The sequence below is a fragment of the Puma concolor genome, chromosome B2 (assembly GCF_028749965.1).
Source record: "Puma concolor isolate L17-30 chromosome B2, mPumCon1.1.hap2, whole genome shotgun sequence".
In the NCBI taxonomy this organism is placed as follows: Eukaryota; Metazoa; Chordata; class Mammalia; order Carnivora; family Felidae; genus Puma; species Puma concolor.
The window spans coordinates 144,473,510-144,488,094 of NC_141671.1; the positions used below are offsets into that span (position 1 = coordinate 144,473,510).

The 14,585-nt window shown below is 39.0% G+C and overlaps 1 protein-coding gene across 5 annotated transcripts in view; it reads right to left on the reverse strand.

Annotated features, from left to right (window-relative positions):
* The window catches only part of SERAC1 (serine active site containing 1), a 66,571-nt gene that overhangs the window by 42,094 nt on the left and 9,892 nt on the right, over nt 1-14,585 (reverse strand). For 4 of the 5 annotated variants that reach the window (XR_015251684.1, XM_025925691.2, XM_086708240.1 and 1 more), the window contains 4 exons: nt 7,870-7,961; nt 5,178-5,214; nt 2,420-2,556; nt 1,146-1,235 (listed from right to left, as the gene is read on the reverse strand). Coding sequence is in view for 4 of the 5 variants with exons in the window: in XM_025925691.2 (XP_025781476.1) it covers nt 1,146-1,235; nt 2,420-2,556; nt 5,178-5,214; nt 7,870-7,960 (355 nt within the window). In the remaining variant the exon portion in view is untranslated. The remainder of the gene's footprint in view (nt 1-1,145; nt 1,236-2,419; nt 2,557-5,177; nt 5,215-7,869; nt 7,962-14,585) is intronic. The other variant, XM_086708241.1, reaches the window with a different exon arrangement.

Here is a 14,585-nt window from a genome sequence, read left to right on the forward strand (position 1 = left end):
TTCTGCCATAGTATTTTGTTATATTTATTATGTATGTTATTAGGTCCTTTTGTTTTATATACTATGTTGCTTTCACAAAGTGGTCTCTTGTTCTTTTTCCTTAAAAACTTTTCTATTATGAAACATATCAAACATATAGAATCAAATACACTCACATCCATATGTTTACCACAACTATATTTAATCAATTTTATTATTTTGCCATATTTACTTTATATGCACGTGTGTGTATTTTTTTCTAAACCATGTGAAAGGAAGCTGCAGACGTAACATTTCACCCTTTCTCAGTCAACCCGATCTCCTAATAAGCCTGCATTCTCCTATATACTCACGATGCCATTATAACACCCAAGAACACTAAAACAAAAATCTTCCAAAACCATCTAAAATCCAGCCTATCGCCATATTCGAATTTCTCCAAGTGTCCCCAAAATATCTTCAGAGCTGTTTTTTAAAAACCGGGATTTGATTAAGTCTCTTTAGTATCTTTTAATTATTTAAAAAAAAAATATTTATTTATTTTGCGAGTGAGCGAGCAAGGGAGGGGCAGAGAAAGGGGGAGGCAGAATCTCAAGCAGTCTCCATGCTGCCAGCGCAGAGCCCAACACGGGGCTCAAACCTACAAACCGTCAGCTCATAACCTGAGCCAAAACCAAGAGTCAGATGCTTGATTCACTGAGGTACCCAGGCACCTCTAGTATCTTTTAATTCTTAAAAATGTTCTCACCTTTTTCATGATGCCAACTTTGTAAAGAGATTGAGTAAGCTCTTTCATAGCTAACTCCACAGTGTAGATTTGCTTGATTGTAAAATCTACATTATTGATGCAATTTCTCATGATCAGAAAGCATGGGAGTGATTTTCTAACAAATTTAAAATTTTGAAACACTCGTCAAGAGAAAAGGATATATTTAGTCTCAATATTCCCCTACAGCTATCTAACAACAAAACATCCACAAAGTGGAAGGAAGAAAACTGTCCATCAAGCCCTTAAAATTAAATAGAGCCCAAGAGAATAATGTCACTCAACCTTCCATATCTATAATAAATGTCAGTATAAGAGATGGGGAAAAAAGATCTCAAGTTGATCACCAAATGACGTTCAGATACTGATAAAGATTCCAAGTTAAATATTTGGTACCTACCGGCAAATGGGCCCCGCAGTATCTTGGCTGATGTTGCCAAAACTTTTCTTACTGCTTTGTGAAGCTCTCTTCTTGCCTGGTAAGTGATTCCTAAAATGATTACAAATTTAGATAAAACCAAGTATATATGCTTAATCCTATGCTCTAATACTTCAAAGAGAAATATATAAGCTACAAATTTTTTGAAAAACATAAAATAGCATTTTTCTCTTTCATTGTAACTATCAAAACAACTAAAACCATTATGCAAACACAGAACACTAGATCCCAAAATAAGACTTCTCTCCAAGTCAGGAAAAAAGTAAAAAACTAAACAAAAACAAAAACACTATCTAACTAAAGCTAACAAAAATCCTCACATGCAACATAGGTTTAACTACATTCAGGAAAATGTCCCTTAACAATAGCCCTTCTCAAACTGAAATCTGGGGATACCTTAATGAGATTTATCTTTGTGATACAGATAAATTGTAAACTATAAAAATTATCTGTGTAATTGAAATTGTAATACACCAGGTGAGATAATAATAAATACAAACAGGACAGAGTGGTGACACAGACAGCTACAGACAGGGGAAACCAGAACCTGTCCCACTCAGGGAACATAATGTACTACCAGACATGATTATTCTGGCCAACAATGTAGGAACAGGCAGCTGTAAGTCAAGTGTAGTGACTCACCAGGCTACCCATATCTTGATGAAAAGATATGTATGCCTCTGCTCTAAAACTTCATGTTCACCAAACAACTGTCTGGTTACTAATTAGGTTTCCATGTGACCTAAATATGGAGAACAGGAATGTTCTGACTAATAAAGACAGGTTTTCCAGCCTCTGTGACAGATTTTTTGCCCTCTGTTAATAAGTTGGTATTCACATTTATGAATCCATGAGATGATTTTAGTTTGCATGAATAAATTCCTTAAAGCAGAAATATATCTAAGTAACAAAAATCATATTTTTATATTTGCCAAACTGAGGGCCAACCTCTGAAATGATGACCTTCACTATGGTGTGGAATTCCAAGGTTAGACTAAAATAGCCAGCTCGTCTTCGTGTCGTTTAGTTACAGAAGAATCGCAAACCAAATTAAATACGGAAGTCAAAAATCTGGCCTTCCATTAATCTTTAGGAATGTGGTTCTTACAGGATTTGGTGATTCTTAGAATCAGCTGAACCTATCTTGTTAATATTGTGTTTTAAACACTCATCTTAAAATTTAATAACTAGCTTCCATTTTTCACAAAAATGGGATTACTTTACCATAAACTTACCATAATTTTCTCTTTTATCTAAAGAAACTGTGTGCAAATATATGTATGACTTCATTTTTTCTCTTTCTACTACTTGAGTATCTAATGTCAAAGACTTCTTCAGAGCCAGAACTTCATATGTAAGAAATAAAGAACCGCTTAAAAAGAAACAAGAAATTCATCATAAATACATGATGTAAACGTAACATAAGAGTCACTTTTTTTTTTTTACATGACAGAATAACAGAATTATATTGGCTATGGAGCTCATCAGATTATTCAGTATCACATAAATTGAATGGCCCAACCTGTACAACAGCCCAGCTCCTGAACCAGTAGATTGAGAAGACTATTTCCTATAAGTGGTGAAAAAAGGTAAAAGGGAAGAATTTCCCAAAATAGGATGGGAAAATAGTACTTAGTAAACACTGAGTGAGATAAAACGTGTTTTGAACAAAAAGTTTTATACACACCATCAATTTGCACCCCGTAATAAACAGAAGTTCCCTCAATATATACACTGTTGAGTAAGCCAGTATATTATTAAGCTTTTTGCAGCGGACTTTTTCATTTTTTATTGTGAAATAGAATACACATACAGTAATGTGCATATAATATACACTATATTTATGTACACATATATAAATGTATATATTTGTTATTCATGAATAATTATTATAATGCATTATAATAAATGAACTATTATTCATTTTAATGAATAATAATAATTACAATATCCAGGCAAAAAGCAGAACATTAACAGTACCTCAGAAGCCCACAGTGCGTCCCTTCCTGATTCTGACCCACTCTCTCATCTCTATAGCTAATTATCATCTTGATTTTTATTATAATAATGTCCTTGTTTCTCTTTATAGCTTGCCATCTATACACGCATCCTTAAACAACAGAGCTTAGTTTTGTCTGTCTGTAGACTTCATAGGAATGGAATCACACTGTTACGTATTCTTTTGCTCAGCTGCTTGTTTGTGAGATTCATTCCTGGTGTTGCATGTATCAGTAGTTTGTGCGTTTGTATTTTCCTATGGTCTGTGATGCAGCCATTGTATGGGTATACAACTTAGCCATTCTATCACAGATGGGCATTCAGGGAATTTCTAGCTTGAGTCTATTACAAACAATCCTGTTACACATCTTACACATCTACGCTGTAACACATGTGGATTTGTTCCTTTAAGATACTCATCTAGAAGTAGAATTACGGACTTTCTGACTATATATATACTATTCACCTTTATTAGATACTGTCAAACTGTTTTTCCAAAAAGATAAGCCGATCTGTACTCCCACCACCAGCATATGAAAGTTTCTCCTTTCCTAAGAGCCTCAAGTCAAGTTAAAGTCTCCTAAAGTCAATTTTTAAATGTGAAATACAACGTTCTTTGTTATGTACCCAAAATGAAGGAAATAAAGGGGTTTTTCCCTGATCAGACTGACCTACACGCTCCCTAAATCCAGACACAAAGGCTGCACTGTCTGGGCTCAGGGCTTTATAACATCAGTTATAGTAAGCATTCTTCTGATCTTTGGTTTCCACCCTAAAGTTAAAGCAGGCAAGACAGAAAGGCCAGACACTGGCCAGCACCAGAGAAATAGACGGTCCTGAAGAATTCTCTCCTCTCTTGGGGAACTATCTGAGCACCCAAAAAGAGCAAATGCATTCAGTATTTTTATCATGCTTTCCATGAAAGACAAAATTCTTTACTAGAAACTATGCGATTAATTTTCACTATATTCCTGCGAAATAATTGCAAAATAGACAAAGTGTATTAAATTTATCTTTTGCCTGGAATGATTCAAAGAGAAAAATCATCTGTCTTTTGCCTTACATTGGTATCATGGAGAAGTGTATGTATTTGAATAAAAGGCCAAATATGCCTCCTTTATAGTTTTAGCACCTAAGAGTTGTATATGTGTGTATATATATCTATATGATCTCACATATAACAGCAAAAAAAGAGTAGTATAGCGGGGCGCCTGGGTAGACTCAGTCGGTTAAGCATCCGACTTTGGCTCGGGTCATGATCTCACAGTTCGTGAGGTCGAGCCCTGCGTCAGGCTCTGTGCTGACAGCGTAGAGCCTGGAGCCTGCTTCAAATTCTGTGTCTCCCTCTCTCTCTCTGCTCCTCCCCCACTCATGCTCTGTCTGTCTCTCCTTCAAAAATAAATAAAAACATTAAAAAAAAAGTAGTATTAACAAATAGAGAATTGTATTAGACATATATTAACATATACACCCTCCTTTCCCCCCAAAAAAGGAAGGAAAGTCGCTCCATTCATTAAGCATGTGCCTCTGAAGAGCATGAGATGGAAGATGCCAATCTGTTGGTTTTCTCAGTTCAGCCTCAATTTCCTTTCACGAGAGCTCTATGGTGACTTAAAGGGTTTTCAAAAATTATTCTGGCTACAGTCAATTTTCACCTTTTTTACCCACTTTAGAACTCAACACGAGATGTGATTTTAGGTGCACGAGAGCTAATTAACCAGCACCTGCTCTGTATGCATGTCAAGTGCTCTCCCCAGAGCAACAATGCCTGGTGGGTAGAATGCCTCCCATACCCTTGGATCCAAGATAAGGCACTCCTCAGAAAGTAAAGTAACTGAATCGAGACAACACTGAAGGGGTCGAACCAGTGATTAATCCACCTAATTCCAAAATCTGTACCCTATTTGCCACCCTATGCTACCTGGAAATCACTTCCACTGAGATTTCAAATAGTAGTATAAAGAAGCCAATTAACATTTCACAGTTGATACTTACCCTAAAATAAGTGATCCAGTAAACTTTATTATATTTCCTTCAAAAAGAAAGGAAAAAAGTCAACGGGATGAGTTTCATTTTTAAAATGTGACAGGAAATAGGCAAGTGTCTCTCCTTATATTATACAATTGGATAAGAAGTCATTGCTATTCTTCCATGAACATGATCAGTTACTACCAACACAAGGCTTCTTCCTAACCCCAGATGCAGACGAACCAAAAAACACTGGGTAAAAAAATATAATCTGCATTTCATACTCCTCCTCATTTCACACTATTCTCCCCTTCTTGTATCTCTTATTCTGTCATTCCCAGCAAATCAGAGACCCTAGACCTGCTGCACTACTAATAATGCCAGGCCTACAGTGCTTCCACTGAAGGTGACAGCCATGAAGCTAACTTGCCTTCTGACTCCTTTTAGTTCACAACCAGTAAAATAGAAGGATGGGGAGAGTTCTATCACTACTAGGGCTATATTGAAGGAATTATGCTTGTGACATAAGGACACAAAGTGACTTTTCCCAAAGTAATTATGTTATAGTTGCTGGGTAAGTGCCATATGTACATAACCCAATTAAAAATAATGGTTACATTCAAGTTTACTTATAAAAATTTTTAATGTAAAAAAGAACTCCTAGTGGAAAACACAGATAGTTGTCTATCTGATGCACACAAGCCCCTTAATCTGTACTGCACAACCTGATTACTATCTAAAAATATTTGAATTCCTGACTCTGGCAGCTAGGGCTGGCTATGCAACACAGTTACAGCCAATCAGATATAAATGCGAGTCCGTAAGTAGAGATCCCTCTTCAAATACAGAGACAAGGTTTCATAAGATGACTTTTGGCCCTTCTGCTTTCTGGATGTCTAGAGATTCAGCAACCATCTTGTGACCATGAGGACAATAAAGATAACGGAGCAGGAAGATAGGAGGATTGCTAAACTGCAATTCCTGCTCTAAACAGTCTGTTTTGACTGTTAGGTAAGAAAAATGAAAACTTTACTAATTGAAGCCACTGTAGTCAAGCTTCTGTTACATGCACTGAACACAACCTTAACTGATGCATTACCCAAGATGGTTAGGGTCTGCCACCAGTCCACAAAACCTATGTAACCTTTAATTTATTGGATGTGTAGAGGTGGCCCTTTGTCAGACTCTCCACTTAGGCTGCTGACAACATATTTCCCCTCCCTACTGAGGGATAAGGAACTCTCCTCAACTGACTTCTCTAGGCATCAGGCATGGAAGATGGACATTCCTCCCAAACTCTAAGACCTGAGTAGTGGTTCCAGAACCGGGAAGGAGACAGTTCCAGGAGGTCTGCAGGGATGAGATCCAAAGCTGAGACAAAGCTTCCTGACTGTGCAGCTCCTCTAGGATTTTTTTCTTTCCAAGATGGCTTCCTGGACTGCCTTCCCTCCATGCTCACCCTGGAGGCCCTGGGAGCCACTCTCTGCTTTCTCTACTGCTACCACTTGCTATGTTTCTTTTTACTAGGCCCTGGGAACAGAATACAGTCTCACAGCCTTTTCTCCTATCCTAAAGTTAATTCACTACTCTTGAGTTTGTCCTTTAGAAATGAGAGAAAAAGCTCCCTTTTCCCTCCCCACCCTCTTTTTATGTTTAAAATACACAATCACAGGGGCGCCTGGGTGGCGCAGTCGGTTAAGCGTCCGACTTCAGCCAGGTCACGATCTCGCGGTCCGTGAGTTCGAGCCCCGCGTCGGGCTCTGGGCTGATGGCTCGGAGCCTGGAGCCTGTTTCCGATTCTGTGTCTCCCTCTCTCTCTGCCCCTCCCCCGTTCATGCTCTGTCTCTCTCTGTCCCAAAAATAAATAATAAAAAAACGTTGAAAAAAAAAATTTAAAATACACAATCACAGGGCACCTGGGTGGCTCAGGCAGTTAGGTGTCTGACTTTTGATTTCAGCCCAGGTCATGATCTTGTGGTTCGTGAGTTTGAGCCCCGCGTCGGGCTCAGGGCTGACAGTGTGGAGCCTGCTTGGGATTCTTTCTCTCTCTCTCTCTCTCTCTCTCTCTCTCTCTCTCTCTCTGCCCCTCCCCCACTCACTGTCTCTGAAAATAAACTTAAAAAAAAAACAGAATCACAGAACTTTTCTAGATGAAAAGGACCTATCCCCATCCCCCCCCCCAAAAAAAAGATCTATCTTACAGAGCAAACAGAAGCTCCCTGAAAACAGGACTTTGTCTCAATCCATATTGTATCCTAAGGGCCTAGAATAGTACTTGGCATAGAGTAAATGGTAAATAAATAATTTGCCAAATGAATTAAAGATGATCTAGGCCTATCTTCTCTTTTACAAATAAAGGTTAGTAATAAATAGGTAAATAAAGATTTACAAATAAAGATACTAAATCAGCACTAGACCCTAACCGCCCATAGGGCAAGTACACTATCTTCTTGGCTCACCGCTGAATTCCCAGAACGCAGTACATGTGTCTGGCACTTGTTTTTGCAGAAACTTACTGCTGAGTGAGAATGTGGTGATACTCGACTTTGAAAAGATGAGCATGAATTTGACAGGAAACATAGGGGAGGAAAAAGATTCTCAAGAGAAAGGAATATGCATGGCATGGCTCTGGGCCCACAAATTTGGGGTGCACCATTGGTATAGAAAATAATTCTATCACTGTTTCCATATGAAATACTGTTGTTGAAAGTGTACTCACTGATGTCTCTCCAGTACGTGGTGCTTTGGGGAGGAGGAGTTGAGGCTCCTATTCTTCTGCAACAGATGATACAATAAGCAGCCAGGGACATTCTGCGTGTTTAGAACAATGATAACATATTTAATTTGACAGCTAATTTAATGTTTATTTATTTTTTTGGGACAGAGAGAGACAGAGCATGAACGGGGGAGGGGCAGAGAGAGAGGGAGACACAGAATCAGAAGCAGGTTCCAGGCTCTGAGCCATCAGCCCAGAGCCCGACGCGGGGCTCGAACTCACGGACCGCGAGATCGTGACCTGGCTGAAGTCGGCCGCTTAACCGACTGCGCCACCCAGGCGCCCCGCTAATTTAAAACATTTGACTATAAGAACACGCCACAATCACAGTTGGACTGCCTACAGACTTCGGTTTTTCAAGACCAGGAAAAAAACTTTTCAATTAAAAAAGAAATTTCATCCTTAAAAAAGATATACTAGAATAATACTTTGGTAGTACTTTGACTATTCTTCAAACTGAGTCCAACTGTGAACAATGATTCGTAGGAAGCAAGAAAATACAGATTATTAATCAGAATGTCGATATATGAATTCAAAATTTTTTCAATGTCTGTTAAAAAAAATATATATATATATGCATATGGATAAAGATATTTATATTTACCTACGATGACCAAAGGCCCTAGAGAAATGAAAAGTGCTCTGAATGGAAGACATACTTAGAACCCTTGCAAGCATTCTGCTTTTCTCTAGCTACTTCAGGATGGTACCCAACACGGTTTAAAATCCTTTGTTAGCTGTTGGCATCCTATCAGAGGAGAACTGTCACTCAACTACTTCATCAACTGAGTAAAGATGATTGAAATATGATGCAATAGTTTCTAGAACAACTCAGTATTCTGGAATCATTATCAGATTGCTTTTGGACAAGACTGCTCTTCTTTTGTGATTGCTATAAAGGAAAAGAAAGGAAAGTGCCTTCAGGGACTCATGTGAGAAAAGGTCCTTTGGTTGAACATAGAAGTTCTAGCAGCTTTATAGTGATAAGGGGGAAATTACTTGGTGTGTATATGTAAGAAATATCCGTTAGAGATAACACAAAATAAAACTTTTACATTTTTTCTCATAACTCCAGTACATCAACTGATGACTAAGCCAATTGATTTAGGCAAAAGGTAAACTCGTGAAGGTCACTGCTTTAAAGGTCATTGTTTTGTATTTTCTCACCTTTTTAACGGGTTGCTACTACTTCTCCATGAGACATAAGGATAATGGTAAAGATGATATAAAGGCTGCAATGAAGTAGATGCTCGTGAAGCCAGGGCAGAAGGCAATGTAAACTATGAGTTTGTGTATAGATTTGTATTTTAATTACTACATAACAACTTGAGTAAAACAAAAACACAGAGCAGTAATACCTATTGCTTCTTTCAATCTTGACACTAGGAAAGCAGTCAACTATAAAACATTACACAAACGCTCTTTGCTATTACTTCTCTGGCCTAAAAAGCTTTGTATTGTTAACTTACACATACCTCCCCGCTTCCCCCAGCAGGCTTCCCTTCTACTAAATCCTGGGAATAAATTGGAGTCTACTGGAAATGTATGTCGTCCTCTTATTTCCTTCTGCGTTTCCTCAGGTGACTTCACTGGCCCTGGCAGCTGTCTCCAGTATAAACCGCTTCATTTCTAACTCTCTCTCAACTCTCTGAGTCTTGATTTCTCTGCTCTCCAGCCCCAACTAACCTCCCATCCCTCCCTCATCTGGGAGTGAGCAGCCTGTCCTGTGGCTGTGCTTCTCTCCCCACCCCGCCTTGACCCCGTGGTACATCTCTCTCTGCCTCCTCCCTCAACAGTGCTAGACCTCTCCTCTTTCTAGTAGCCTGCAACCCTAATCTGAAAACATGTGTTCTTTCTACAAGTGGACAGCCAAAATGGGGTGGAGTGGGGGAGAGTGGTTTGGGGAGAATAAGACAAATTGGGAGCGGGCTCTCAGAATCGTTTCTGCTGTCCCTAATCTGTTCTCTCTTTGTCCCCACAACGACTGCTCTAAATGACCCACATTCCCTGCGAAGCCTCCTCCCTACCTCTGTCCTTCTCAAATGGTCTCTTACTTCACTGAGAAAGTTAAAACTACAAACTCCCTCAACTTCTGCCCCCTTACCTATAAGCAAGGATAGATCCAGGTAATGAAGGGCTTAACATTTATTCACATGGGGAGGAAGGAGGTGGGGAAGTTCTTTAAAAAAAAAAAAAAAAAAAAAAAAAAAACACAAAATCACAAATGCCAAATTAGGTTCTAAAATAAAAGCTATTTAGAGAATGAGAAAAGATATGATAACAAATGACTGAAGTCTTAGAAATTTTGATACCTTTCTTCTGAGATTTCATGAGGCAATTTGTCAGAAATGCTTGTGGAAAAATGTTTCTGGACCACAATCTGGCATCCCCTCTCCCCTCAGGACATTACAAATCCTGGTAACTCCTAGCACTCAAAGGGGCCCACGCCAGTAAGGTGCCCGAAGCATCAGGTTCTTGACTCTCTGGTCAATCCACCTTGGCCTACAAATGATACACATCTGTGCTGCCTTTTCCAGATTCCAAATGGATCTTCTGCACTGTTCTTCCCAGTTTCTGAGGAAAACATCTCATCCCCTTTCCAAGGGGAGATCTTGTCCTGAGTCTCATCTCTTTCACTTCCACAGGGACCTTGACTCATTCACCAGAAATGCTTTTCTTGTCTTAATCCTCACTCCCTTTCTTTCAGCTCTTCCTACGCCTCCTCCCTTAAATACTGGATTTCCAATGTTCTCCCATCAACACACGAAAACAAATGAATGGGGGGGAGGAACCTCCCTCCCTCCAAGTGCCTCTCCTCTCACCTTCCCTAAGATTCTCTCTCCACTGTCCTTCTCTAGCACTGACATAGCAGTGAGTGAGTGACATCTTTGTTTCTAAATCCACTTTTCAGTCCACCTCTTGTTTTTTTCTGAAGCATCTGACTTCTCTCCTTCCCTAGCTACTATGACTCCCGGCCTTCTGGTTTTATTCTCACATTTCTGGCTGCTCCATCCCATTACTCATTCAACATGTACTGAGCACCTATCAACCGTCAGGGATGGAAACTTAAGGTGTGAATAAGGAAGTATGGCCCCCGCCATTACTGGGCTTACAAGTGGGGTGGGGCTATCTCCACCTGACCCTTAAAGATTAGTGTTCCAGTGACTTCCATTTATGGTTCTCTTTTTTACCTCATGCTATACCCTCCAGCTGAGAAATTTCAGTTTTTTCTCGTTCGACTTTCTTTTGCTGTTCTCTAAATCTCAACTTCTTCCATAATTTCTTCCTCTTCCTATCTCTCTGATATACATTATGGGTCAAGATAGAACTTCAAATCTATCTTCCAATTCACCAATTCGTTTTTAAAATGTATGTAAGCTGCCATTCATCTATTCACTATTTCAGTAACTTTTTTTATTTTTAAACTTTCTAGCTGGCTCATCTTGCCTGCTTTTTCTTCCCTTTTGACACACTATTTTGTTTTGTCTTAATGTATGGTAGAATTTTTTTTTTATTTTTTTTAATTTTTTTTTATATGAAATTTATTGTCAAATTGATTTCTATACAACACCCAGTGCTCATCCCAACAGGTGCCCTTTTTCTTAAATGGTCACAAGTTATTCCTTTTTTTATTTTTGGTAGTTTTTGGTTTTGGCAGTACCCCCCTCTACTGATTCGGGAGGTGGCTTTATACCTGACATTGGCCATAAGACCACAGAAAAATGATGCAGGCAGACACGTGAGAAGCACTGAGGCTTCTGTCTTTGCTGCTCTTGGGATCCTTGTGATCACCATGTGAAGATGCCCAGTTAGTCTGCTGGATGATAAGAGAAACGTGGTCCAATATCCCCATTAGCCCAGCTACCAGTACCAACTGCCAGGCATGTGAGAGCATCCCAGACTAATTCACTCCTAGCTGTCCCTACGAACCCCCTATCTAAAGTTTAGACTTGTAAGCAAAAATAAAATGGTTCTTTTTGCTATTAGGCTTTGGGGGAGTTTAAACTGCAGCAATTAGCTAACTGATACATATGGTTTCTAAACATTCCTTTACACTTTAGGCTTATCTTAAAGTTTGTTAGAACCACTATTTCTAATAATTAGGGCTGGCTTCTCGGTGGTTTGCTTAAATTCTTTGTAATCTTTGATTGAGAGCTCATTTTCAGTGGGAGTATCTCTGGTGGGAATCCTATTATCACTGTGAGCTATAGCAATTCAAATTTTCTCAGCCAAAACAGGACAGGTATTACCAATTTATAGATTTCTCAAATTGGGTTCCCAGCATTATCAGGACAATGTTAATACAAACCCCACAGACATATGTGGTACAGATTTAGAGTGCAAATTTCCACTCTTTCATGTTCCTAGTAAAAAGGGTATTTCTGGGGCACCTGGGTGTCTCAGTTAGTTGTCTGACTCCTGATTTTGGCTCAGGTCATGATCTCACAGTTGTGAGATCCAGCCCAGCATCAGGTCCTGCACTGGGCATGGAGTCTGCTTAAGATTCTCTCTCTCCGTCTCCCTCTGCCCCTCCCCTGAGTGCTCTCTCTTAAAAAAAAAAAAAAAAAAAAAAAAGGAAGTTTCCAATACTATTTCTATAGTCTAATGGGAAGAAATTTTCTAATCCCCATCTCCTTGAAGGTGTATGCCTTTTTTTTTTTTTAATTTTAGAGATAGCAAATGAGCAAGGGAGAGGGGCAGAGGGAGAGAGATAATCTTAAGCAGGCTCCACACTCAGCACAGAGTCCGATGAGGGGCTTGACGCAGGACTTGATCCCATGACCCTGGGATCATGACCTGAGCCAAAATCAAGAGTCAGACACTCAGCTGACCGAACCACCCAGGTGCCACAAAGTGTATGCCTTTAGACATCATCTTTAACTCTACATGAACTTAGGTTCAAGTAATTAAGTTCTCTATCAGTTTGTAATAATCCTGCAAATGCTTCAACCTTCCCTCAGTGCTATTACTTTCTTCTGAGTTTCTTCTCTTCCTTCTCACAATTCCAAGTTCTTCCATTACATTTTAACTAAAGTTTTCATGTGCATGAAGCAAGGGTGCTGCCTAAAAGTAAAAGTAACTTTTTATTTTTATTAAGTTTATTTGGGAGCACATGCATGTACAGAAGAGGCAGAAAGAAGGAGAGATTGAGAATCTCAAGCAGGCTCTACGCTATCAGCCCAGAGCCCAATGCGGATCTTGAACTCATGAACTGGGAGATCATGACCTGAGCAGAAATCAAGAGTTGGACACTTAACCAACTGAGACACCCAGGAGTCCCTAAAAGTAACTTTTTAAATTTAATCATATTATTCCCTTGTTTCAAATCTTTCAGTAATTCCCCACTGTCGAAATCTGTATTTCTTAAAATTTTGGTCTCTAGGAAATTAGTGGTACTCAGTTATCTATCTAGAGTACTGCAGGTTATCTCAGTTTCAGAGGAAAAGTGATAAAAAAATTTGTTCAATCACCTTTTTTTAATGGTAACTTAGATACACCTTTAAATATTCCCCTTAAAAATTTTTTTAATCTTTATTTATTTCTGAGAGACAGAGAGTGTGAATGGAGGAGGAACAGAGGCAGAGGGAGACACAGAATCCAAAGCAGGCTCTGAGCTGTCAGCACAGACGGGAAGCACAGACAAGCCCAGACCCATGAACCACAAGTTCATGACCTAAGCTGAAGTTGGATACTCAACCAACTGAGCCACCCAGGAACCCCTCACCTTTTAAATGTACAGTTCCAAAGTTTTGACAAATGCAATCAAATCAAAATATGAAACACTCTTATCAACTCAAATAATTTTGTGCCCTTTTGTCAAATCTCTTTCATACACAGTTCTGGAAACCACTGATTTGTTTTCCTCACCCTAGTTTTACCTTTATTAAGAATGTCCTATAAATGGAATCATATAGCACATAGCCTAGGAGTCTGGTTTCCTTTCCTTAGCAAAAGGCAACTGAGAATCATCTTGTGTTATTATATCAGTAATTCATTCTTTTTATTGGCTATTATTCCATTATATGGATATTACTTGTTTGTTTATATATTCCCCAGCTGAGAGACAGTCGGATTGTTTCCAGTTTTTGGTAATTATGAATAAAGCAGCTATAAACACTTGCATACAGATTTTTTTGGTATAAACATTAGCTTTGATTTCACTTGGGTAATAACCTAGATGTGAGTCAAAAGGTAAACATATTCTAACTTTATAAGAAAGTGCCAAACTTTATTCGCAGTCAGTTGCTTTTATTTTACCCTTTCTAACAGGTGTGTAGTAATAGCTCATCATTGATTTAACTTGCATCTCCTCAGTAACCAGTAATATTAAGCATCTTTTCACGTGCTTATCTCCCGTGTCTGTATTCTTTGGTGAAAAGTCTGTTAAAATATTTTGCCCATTTTTTAAAGTTTTTTTTTCAATGTTTTTATTATTGAGAGAGACAGAGTCTGAGCAGAGTAGGGGCAGAGAGACACAGAATCCAAAGCAGGCTCCAGGCTCTGAGCTATCAGCACAGAGCATGATGCGGGGCTTGAACTCATGAACTGTGAAATCATGACCTGAGCCGAAGTCAGATGCTTAACTGACTGAGCCACCAAGGTGCCCCTCTTTTGCCTATTTTTAATAAGGTTGTTTGTTTTCTTATTATTGAGTTTTG